Source organism: Danio rerio, chromosome 9 (genome assembly GCF_049306965.1).
Source record: "Danio rerio strain Tuebingen ecotype United States chromosome 9, GRCz12tu, whole genome shotgun sequence".
NCBI lineage: Eukaryota > Metazoa > Chordata > Actinopteri > Cypriniformes > Danionidae > Danio > Danio rerio.
The window spans coordinates 47,497,501-47,508,428 of NC_133184.1; the positions used below are offsets into that span (position 1 = coordinate 47,497,501).

The window sequence follows — 10,928 nt, forward strand, 5'->3', positions numbered from 1 at the left end:
TGTTCAAAAAACCAGTCTGAGATGATTCGTGCTTTATGACATGGTGCATTATCCTGCTGGAAGTAGCCATCAGAAGATGGATACACTGTGGTCATAAAGGGATGGACATGGCCAGCAACAATACTCAGGTAGGCTGTGGCATTGACAGGCTGCTCAAATGGTACTAATGGGCCCAGAGTGTGCCAAGAAAATATCCCCCACACCATTACACCACTAGCCTGAACTGTTGATACAAGGCAGGATGAATCCATGCTTTCATGTTGTTGTCTTTCACAGCAGATAAAGAGACTCATTAGACCAGGCAATGTTTCTCCAATCTTCTATAGTCCAATTTTAGTGAGCCTGTGTGAATTGTAGCCTCAGTTTCCTTTTCTTAGCTGACAGGAGTGGCATCCGGTGTGGTCTACTGCTGATGTAGCCCATTCGCCTCAAGGTGTGACATGCTGTGCGTTCAGAGATGCTCTTCTGCATACCTCTGTTGTGACCAGTGGTTATTTGAGTTGCTGTTGACTTTCTATCAGCTGGAACCAGTCTGGCCATTATCCTTTGATCTCTGGCATCAACAAAGCATTTGAGTCCATAGAACTGCCATTTACTAAATTTATTTATTTTTTACTCTTTTTGGGACCATTCTCTGTAAACCCTAGTGATGGTTGTGCGGGAAAATCCCAGTAGATCAGCAGTTTCTGAAATACTTAGACCAGCCCATCTGGCACCAATAATCATGCCACGTTCAGTCACTTAAATCACCTTTTCTTCCCCATTCTGATGTTCGGTTTGAACTGCAGCAGATCGTCTTGAACATATCTACATGCCTATATGCATTGAGTTGCAGCCATGTGATTGGCTGATTAGAAATTTGCCATAACGAGCAGTTGGACAGGTGTACTTAATAAAGTTGCCGGTGAGTGTATTTTGTAACATGAAAATGTTTAAGGTTATTTTTCATTTTACAGTTTGAGATCCCCAAATTGTTTAAAGAATTTTGAACTTATTGTGTGCCATAGGCATTCATGTGGAAAGGGTTTTTAGTACTCCGTTTACTTTTAGTTGGTTCTTGTAAAGAGTAATGCCAAGTATGAACAGTAGGGTGGTACGATACTTGAAAAGTTTGCAATATGCAATATTGTTGGTGAGTATTAGGATAACGATATTACTTACAAACTAACATTTGCCTAGAAAATTCTATTCTTATTATCAATGATTTTAAATCGTTTATGTAATAACATTAAAATAAACAGGTAAGAGATATTTTTCAGATCTGATTAATTCTAATTCAGAGAAACTGTCAAGGCTGCAAGCATTTAGTTTTTAAAATGGAAGGGTGAAACCCTCAGCAGATATTCTGACTCTGATTGACTCTTGTCATTTTCCTCTCTCGTTTTGACTCCCACAATTAGCGTTTATTTGCAGTTTTGGGTTTCACCCTTAGGCTGCTCCAGCCAATAGCATAACAGCAACTACTGGGGAGGTGTGGATAAAGATAGCAAGGCCCCATCTGATTGGTCACATTTAGATAAACAACCAATGCATGAAATAAATGTCATTTATCACTGTTAGGTGTTTATGCTGATATAAAGAATGAGTCGTAACATACAGTGGTGGTGCTGGACGAAAAGAAGAGAAACCACAACAAAGTCTAAATGAAACAAAGATTAATGATTTAATAAACAATGAGACGGTGAATAAAGGAATATAGAATGTAAACAATTATTAATCAAATGAGTGTTGCCAAAACAAAGAAATACATATAACAAAACAATCTAACTAAACCCCAGCCCACTAAACTAACTAACCAAAGAAAAATGTACGTATATTGCATATACTATTATCATGATAACGATTTGGCGACGCAGTGGTGCAGTAGGTAGTGCTGTCACCTCAAAGCACGAAGGTCGCTGGTTCGAGCCTCGGCTGGGTCAGTTGGCGTTTCTGTGTGGAGTTTGCATGTTCTCGTGGGTTTCCCCTGGGGGCTCCGGTTTCCCCCACAGTCCAAAGACATGCGGTACAGGAGAATTGGGTAGGCTAAATTGTCCGTAGTGTATGAGTATGAATGAGTGTGTGTGGATGTTTTCCAGAGATGGGTTGCGGCTGGAAGGGCATCCTCTGCATAAAAACGTGCTGGATAAGTTCGCGGTTCATTCTGCTGTGGCGACCCCAGATTAATAAAGGGACTAGCCGAAAAGAAAATGAATGAATGAATGATAATGATTATATTGTGCAGCCATTGAACACAGACATTTTTCACATTTTCTTTTTGTATTAATAAGAATAAAACACAATGTCCAAGCCAAAAGTAATGCAATTACAAATGATTATGGGAACCTTTTAGTTTTTTGACAACCAGCCACACCAACCATAAAACTGGTAATCTCATGTATTTAATGTAAAAAAAGTCGCTAATATACTTTTGTTAAATACTTTTGTTTGATCATACTCAAGGCAAACAGTGGATTATTGACATGTTAATAATAATGTGAACAAGCAACTGTAATGTGTCATAGTAAAGATGCTAAAAGTTAGTCATTTAAAGAGCCCCTATTTTGCCTTAAAAAAAATTTCTATTTTGGTTTTAGGGGTCTCCAACAACATGTTGATATGGGTGCAAGGTCAAAACACACTTTAATTTTCTTATAACATGCTTTTGTTTTTACCTCATTATCTCAGCGACTCCAATATGATTCATTCAGTGATTCATTTGTTCCCAAACCCCTTCTTAGCGCGAAGCTAATCGGCAGTGATTGGTCAGATGACCCAGTCTGTTGCGATTGGTCAACTACATTCAGCACGAGAAATGCTCACCATGGCAACAGAATGAAGTTGCCCAAAGTATGTGAGAGCCAATGAAGTTAAACACCAGCATATTACTCTACTCTAACGCTAACCCCAAGTAATAACAACGACACACATTCAGTATTAATCCACACAGTGGCAAAAGTTGAACTATTTTGAAAATTGACAGCGCCGTGTGTGTGTAGGAACAGCTAACGGTGGCCATAGCAAAGGCAAACAGCAGAGGATTGCCAGTTCAGAAACGCATTTAAATCGATAAAGGAAGAAGCACGCATCACGTTTTCAACATGTTTTTGGACGCGATATGTGAACAGCCCCATACAGATTTAACCTGACAGAAACAATACAAGTATTGATCTATAATCGATATGTGATTACAAACCGTGCAGGGCGATTTCAACTTATAACACACAGTTAAACACACATTTTGCAAACTACACAAAACAAGGCAACAATTTTAATCAGACTTTCATCTTATAATCTGGAGGAAGAAGAAACTGGTCCATATGAACTGTAAAAGTTACTGACAAAGTCCTTGTCAAAGTCTGATAAAGTCCCATAGTCTCTGCTGGTCCTTTAATAGCAATCGGCCAATGAATTCCATGTTGCAGTGTAGGTTATTGTACCAAAAATATGAAAAATGACAGGAACAAACACAGCACTATGTTGGCTATACTGTGGTGTTGTTGTAAACGTATTTCCCCGCAGCAGAATCAAGTTATCTTTGAGTCATGATCAGTCCCGTGATCGCTTGTGACTCCGCTATTGTGTGGAGGGAAAGTGCACATTTTACCGGAACTGGAAGTACATATTTGGTAATGTACCGTATCGATGTCGATGCGATCAAATAAAAGATCCGAACCCAACTTGATTCGTTTATTCGACTTTGAGTCATTTTGCTAAAAAATAAATACTTTTAAACATGCTGCACTTTTAGATTTACACCTCAGCTGGATGTTGTCATTCACTTAGAGCTGTGTTACACACTGCACAGAAGGTCATTTTCAAAAACCCATAATAGGGGCTCTTTAATAATAAATACTCTACGAGAAAGCTTCATTCTTAGTTTATGTTAGTAAATAAAACTAACATTAAGTAATAGAACCTTATTGTAAAACGTGACCATTTTTCAATAGTGAATTAGGCAGTATGTGCTCTTAAATACACACAGGTTCCATGCTGATGTTGACATTGACCACCGACTGGAGCAGAAGGTTATATTCCGCACTCGTACTTTGACAACTCTGGCAGCCTGTCCACTGTACATCAGCGCCGCGTACCACCATCTCCCCTGCTTCCGGATGCTTCTGAAAGCAGGCGCCAATCCTGACTACAACTACAATGGGCCCGTGAACAGGGACGCGTTGGTCAAGGGCCGGGCCTCCTGTATGCTGGATGCGGTTCTCAGACTGGGATGTGATCCAGTATTTGTTAGCTTGCTGCTGGATCACGGTGCTGACCCACATGTAGTGCACTGGGACGAGCTCGACCCTGACACAATGATTCGGTTAAAGGTCAACGTCGAAGCCCTCTGTGTCTACCAGGAGGCCAGAAGTAAGTTGTCTTGGCATTGATGGGTCTTTCCTACAACCCCAAATCAGAAAAAGTTGGGACAGTATGAAAAATGCAAACAAAATTAGAAAGTAATGATTTCCAAATTGACTTTGACTTGTATTTCATTTGCAGACAATATGAACACACAATATTTCATGTTTTGTCTGGTCAACTTAAATATACAGTACACCCTTTTCTGTCGTTCAGGCCTGCAACACAAAAAAAGTTGGGACAGGAGCAATTTCGGCTAGTATATTGGTTAAATAATGATTTGATTTGAAACAAGTCCAAAAGCCAGGGCCTATCATGGTATGGGGTTGAGCAGTGCCAGTGGTGGAAAGAGTACTGAAAAATCATACTCAAGTAAAAGTACCACTACTTGCCTAAAAAATTAGTGCGAGTAAAAGTGTCTGTTGTAAATATTACTCAGAGTATGAATAAAAAGTAGGGCCAGACGGAATCTGCGGACGTTTTTGGCTATTTCTGCGGAGAATTTTGGTAAAAATCTGCAGATTTCTGTGGAATTACTTTGGGAGTATCCAGCGGAGTATCATAACTAAAACCTTAATATATGAAATAAAAAGTAATAAAGAACTGAATAAAAACTGAATAAATTCAGATTTACACATTTACTCAAGTAAATAAACAGAATTAATGATGGGCTAAAAATCTGCCGAAATTTGCGGAATTCTGCAGAAAATCTGCGGAATTCTGCGCGCGCAGATTCCGTGTGGGCCTGGTAAAAAGACCTTTCAAAAGTACTCGAGAGAAGTGAGTAGTGAGTATTACGCTGTATAAAGCTGATGCATTTACATGTAATTTGTGGATGTGTGTGTAAAGGTAACATTCTGTAGTGCATTGATTGCCCAGCAGGCATACAACATCATAAGACATTAATATTAGGTTTGGATTTAGATTGTGAAGTCAGATGACCAAAATTCAATGTCTAGCCAGCGTTTAAGGTCAACGTTATTTTGATGTCCAATAAAGACGTCAAATGAAGTTGATATTTGGTTGATCTTAGGTTGTTAGAAAGTGATCAAAATCCAACGTCGAGCCAACATCTTAAACCAACGACATATAGATGTCAAATACTGACATTTATTTATCAGGCATGTCAACCAAAATCCAACATCTGATAGACATCATAGTGGTAACATCCACACAACTTCAAGCTGTGACATCATTAGACGTTGATATTTGGTTGGTTTTAGGTTGGACATTGACGTTAGTCTGACGTTGAGTTTTGTCATCAATCTGGTTTTTATTTCCAAACAAAATGCAATGTCCCCATGACATTAGAGTACAATGCCAATCTGACATCATTTTGACGTCTTGTCCCTACTGGGTGTTTAAGGCCATTTCGGTCATCATAAAGTAAACATCCATCATCTTCTCCTCAGTGACGGGCATCTAAACAGTCTCTGGGTCAATGCGTGTAAAGATTTTGGTCATCATCTTGGACACTTTTAATGCTTCCAAATAGTTTGCTGCAATTATAAAGCGCACATGTCTTGAGGTAGTTCATTATGATGCAATTTTCCTTCTATGTGTGATTTGATAGGAATTACAGGACTGTTTTTTTCTAATCCCCATAGACAAGAAAAAAATAAAGTAGTGACTTGCAGGTTGAAGGAAAGTAGTGGAGTAAAAGTACAGATACTGCACTAAAAATGTACTCAAATGAGAGTAAAAGTACACATTTATAAAACTACTTACAAAATTACAATTCCTGAGAAAAACTACTCAATTACAGTAATTTGAGTATTTGTAATTAGTTACTTTACACCACTGGTCAGTGCCCTTTGCAAAGGTAACTTGCACTTCTGCAATGACACCATTAATGCGGAAAAGTACTCAGAGATTTTGGAGCACAATATGCATCCCTTGGTGTCTTCAGTCCCTAAATGTATTTTATGTGTTGTGAAAGGAAATGGCAACATTACTAAGTATTTTTTTTAAGTGTGTTGCTAAAACCAAAATTGGAATTTGTGCTTATTTAAAAAAAAAAAAAAAAGAAAACATAAAAAGTAATGAGGAACACATTAAATAATGTTTGTTATTCTGTCTGCAATGAAATACAAGTCAAAGTAAATTTGGAAATCACTATTATCTTTTTTTTATTTGTATTTTCCATACTTTTCCAACTTTTCCTGATTTGGGGTTGTAAAATGAAGTGTATTTTTGAAAAGAGATTATTTTTGTTTGCAAGATACCAAAAGAATAAAATTGAAATACAGTAATATAGTTGAAATAACAAAAATAATGAAAAAAAAAGTTTAAACTAACACAGTTTTAAATAATTCTGTTTGAGTGGATTTTGGTCATCTGCTTTGCACTTCTTATGTAGAAAACTGGCAATTTACTACAGAATATTCCAAATATATTATTGTATCATTATCTGATATTTATTATATTGAAGTGCATTAAAGTTGAAAATAATAAAGTTGAAACTAACACAGTTTTCAAAAACTCCACAACTTCAGTTTGAGAGGACTTTGGTCATCTGCTATGCACTTCTTAACTGGCCATTTATTACAGAATATTCCAGATATATTATTATTTCAATCTCTTATATTTCTTATATTGGAAAAAAAACTATTTTGCATGCAAAATACCAGAAGAATAAAGTTTTGTAGCAAATTAAATGCTTTAAAAAAAGTCACACTAACACAGTTTTTAAATATGGAAATTTCCATAATTTCACAACGTTCAGTTTGAGTGTATTTTGGTCATATTCTAGGCATTTCTTGTAAAGAAAATCTGGCGATTTATCAAAGAGTATAATTTAGATATTTATTTTTTCTTTCTGTAAAAAAGCTAATTAATACATATATTTTTTTATTTGTTTCATTAAAAAAGTTATCAAAATCCAGGACCATAAATGAGACTTCATGGTTTACACATGGTATGATAGGATTGTTTTGTACTTTTTTTTTTCATATTTCACATTAATTTTCATTTTTGTTTATTAATTTTTTGACACTTTGACAAATCTGAATTCTAAAACCCGTACATTATTTTTTTTAAAGCTAATGTACCATCCCATTCTTACAATATTACATATTTCTTTTCATATTTTATGCTTTTTTATATTAATTTCTAATCTTGGTAGTAAGTTTTATTTTATTTCTGACACTTTGACATATCTGAAACTTGTCTATGATTTTTTTACAAAGCTACTGTACCATCTCATTCTGACAATTATTATTATATTTATTATTATCTAAAAGTTTATTCAAAATCCCCAAATTGTTGGTTGTTTTATTTAAGGTAATGGTAATGTCTTACAGAAAGTATTTTCTCCATGACATTATAGTCAAATTTTCAAGCATTTTGATGTTTAATTTACTACTTTTGCCTTCTAATACAGGAAACCCTCAGCGACTGATGAACCTGTGCCGCATTACTATCCGGAAGATCTTTGGCAAGAAGCATATGTCGTGCATCTCTTCTCTTCCACTACCAGACACCATCATTACATTTATCCTTCACAATGACTGATGTAGCTCTGCTTCTGCCTGTCCGGATGGTCGATTAAATCAAGGTTGTTGTTGACACTCCACAACATTATTTCAATGGAAACCAACGGCATCTGTGATGGCAAGGTAACACATTTTTGATTTGATTTTGATCACATTTTGCTGATTTTGAAATGGAATAATTTGTGAACCAAATGCTTAAAGGGTTAGTTCACCCAAAAAGGAAAATTCTGTCATCATTTACATATATTCACCCAGGACCAGTTTGACTTTTTGTGTTCTGTAAAACACACAAAAAATATATATTGTAAAATGTAGGAAACCTGTACCCAATGACTTCCATATTATTGTTTTATTTTTCTATGGACATCAATGGTTACTGTTTTCCAAAATTCTTCAAAATGTCTTCATTTGTGTTCAACAGAACAAAAAAAAGGTTGTCTATTGAGAAACAACAACAATTACAAACCTAGCAACTTTGCATTGGTTAGCATTGCTAATTAACATGACCAGCTTAAAGGGTTAGTTCACCTAAAAGTGTAAATTCTGCTATAAATTTCTCACCCTTCGTTTATCTTCAGAACACAAATGAAGCTTTTTTTTAGATGACATTAGAGAGTCACAGAACACATCCAGAAAAAAACAAACTTGGTTTTATTACACCATAGGCAGATTATTTAACTTCTAAAAGGAAAAACTCACTTAGTTTTGACACATTATTTCTGAAAACAAGACAATATTCTTTACCTGTCTGGAAAATGCTTTAATAATTTGTCGATATTTGGGCTAGAAACAAGACAAAACCTAAAGTAAAGCAAAGCATTATTTGCAGTGTATGGGTCACCACACATCACTTCATTTCACTAAAGGCAGTATGACACATACTGTGGTAAACATTTGAAGTGGATTGAAGTGGAAGTTGTCTAAAAACATTGAACAACACCAATTTTTTTTGTCTTGATCCACTTCAAATATTGACTACTGCCTTTGTCATTAGATTCAAAGGCACAGCCCCCAACCATTGTATTGCCAGTAGTAAAAATGCATCATGATCTGATGCAGAGGACATTGGTGAGCACAGTTGTGTTTTACTGTTTTTTTTTGTTTTGTTTTTTTTTTTTTGGCACAAAAAAGTGTTCTGGAACCTTCTTATGATTACAGTTGATTAACTAAAGTCACATGGGATTTTTTTAAACAATCTTTTTGGTTCCTTTTATGAACTTTGAATGTTTCGGGACTGTTGCTGTCTATGGAGGAGCTCTCTGATTTAATCTAAAAGATCTTCATTTGTGTTTAGAGGATGAACGAAGGATGAATGAAGGTCTCAGGGGATTGGAATGACAATAGGTTGATTAATTATTAACAGAATAGTAATTTCTAATACTGTCCACTTTTATTCAATAATCCTGATTACACAAATGCCCATGTGAACGAATCAATTTCATCAACAACTTTTCACAAAGCATTGTTGAATATGTCTGCTACTTAATGACTTACCTTTTATGATTTAATGCTTGAATCAAAAACAATAATGAACACCACTGATGAAAGAAAAGCATGCTGATATTAGTCCTCATTTGTATTTATTTTATTGATCCAGCAAGTAATGAAAGTTGAATGTAAAAGAAAATGGTATTGGTACTATGTTGTTTTCACGTAAACTTTTTGTCCATATCCGCTTGTTAAGTGGTGACGTGTTGGTGACGTATGTAATACTGTTTCCGGGTCCAAGCCGCCACTCATTTGAGTTGAGAAATGATTTGTTTAGGATCACTTTTTATTCATATCACACATTAAAGTAAATTTTATATAAAGTCATAGTGTACACAACAATCTCTGGGCTTGCTGCATAAAAATACCAACATTTTAACAATTTATAAAAAACTGAATCACTTTCTGGCCATCGAATATTAGGCATGGACATATATATTGCGATCGTGATTTTTGAATATATTAAATCGCTTTGTAAACGCTTATAATTACCATTTCATGAGTCTCCCTATTCAATTGAATAGAGCGCTTGGACACGGAAGCCGCTTCGCGTGACGTCACACTTAACAAGCGGATACTGTTGAAAACTGCCTTAAAATTGTATGTATTTTTGCACTGACAGTAGTGAGAAGCATTGGATATTCTGCACTTTATTGAAGCTGCTTCTGCTTTCCTTGACTATTTAAATGTGTTGCTACTTGTATATGTATCCTTTGCTTTTTCCAGATAAACATATTTTACATGGACTCATTTCGATGATCTCGTTATTTATTTTCCTGTTTTAGATGTTGATTTCATCATTTGCTAATAGAGTAGAGAGCAATGCTAAAACAAAACATGCAGAAAACGTTAATGTCCAGTATGGTGGCTCAGTGGTTAGCAGTGTCGCCTCACAGCAAGAAGGTCGATGATTCGAGTCCCGACTGAGCCAGTTTCAGGCATTTCTGTGTGGAGTTTGTGTGTTCTCCTCGTGTTCGCGTGGGTTTCCTCCAAGTGCTCTGGTTTCCCCCACAGTCCAAAGACATGGGGCCCTATCATACACCCGGCGCAATGTGGCGCAAGGCGCGGCGCAATACTTGTTTGGTAGTTTCAGCTTGGCGCAAGAGTCGTTTTGAGGCGTTGCGCTACGCTGTTTAAATAGCAAATGCATTAGCACTCATATGTGTGCCCATAGGCGTTCTGGTCTAAAAAGGGAGGCGTTCTGAGGCGGACCGCTGGCGCGTTGCTATTTTGAGAAACTAAATAGGTTTTTCATTAGACCAAAACAAACCCGGTCTAAACTCTGGCGCAGAATTGCGCCTCGCTTACACACTGCTTAATACGCACAAGAGAACAATAGGCAAATATCTTTACATATGAAAAAATTTAAATATTAATGATATATATAGGATATAATAAGAATAGATAAAGGATATAAATATAAAGGATTGAAATATTACAAAACATATTATTTTCTAGCCTACATAAATATGAAAAACCACTGCTTTTATGTCTTCTTCATCTCGGGAGGCTTTTTCAGTTCATTCATAACAATTTGCTTTTGTAAAATGTTATTATTATTAGCAGTATTATTTATTATATCCATATTTATATTTGTTTTATTAAAAA

The 10,928-nt window shown here is 36.0% G+C and overlaps 1 protein-coding gene across 2 annotated transcripts in view; it reads left to right on the forward strand.

Annotated features, from left to right (window-relative positions):
• Positions 1-9,567, forward strand: part of asb1 (ankyrin repeat and SOCS box containing 1) — an 18,461-nt gene extending 8,894 nt beyond the window's left edge. Inside the window, exons 4-5 of one of the 2 annotated variants that reach the window (NM_001002736.2) lie at positions 3,965-4,347; positions 7,721-9,567. In NM_001002736.2, coding sequence (NP_001002736.2) covers positions 3,965-4,347; positions 7,721-7,851 — 514 coding nt within the window. In that variant the 3' untranslated portion in view covers positions 7,852-9,567. Of the gene's footprint in view, positions 1,249-3,964; positions 4,348-7,720 lie in introns of those variants that run through there. The other variant, XM_073911941.1, reaches the window with a different exon arrangement.
• The last annotated feature ends 1,361 nt before the right edge of the window (positions 9,568-10,928 follow it).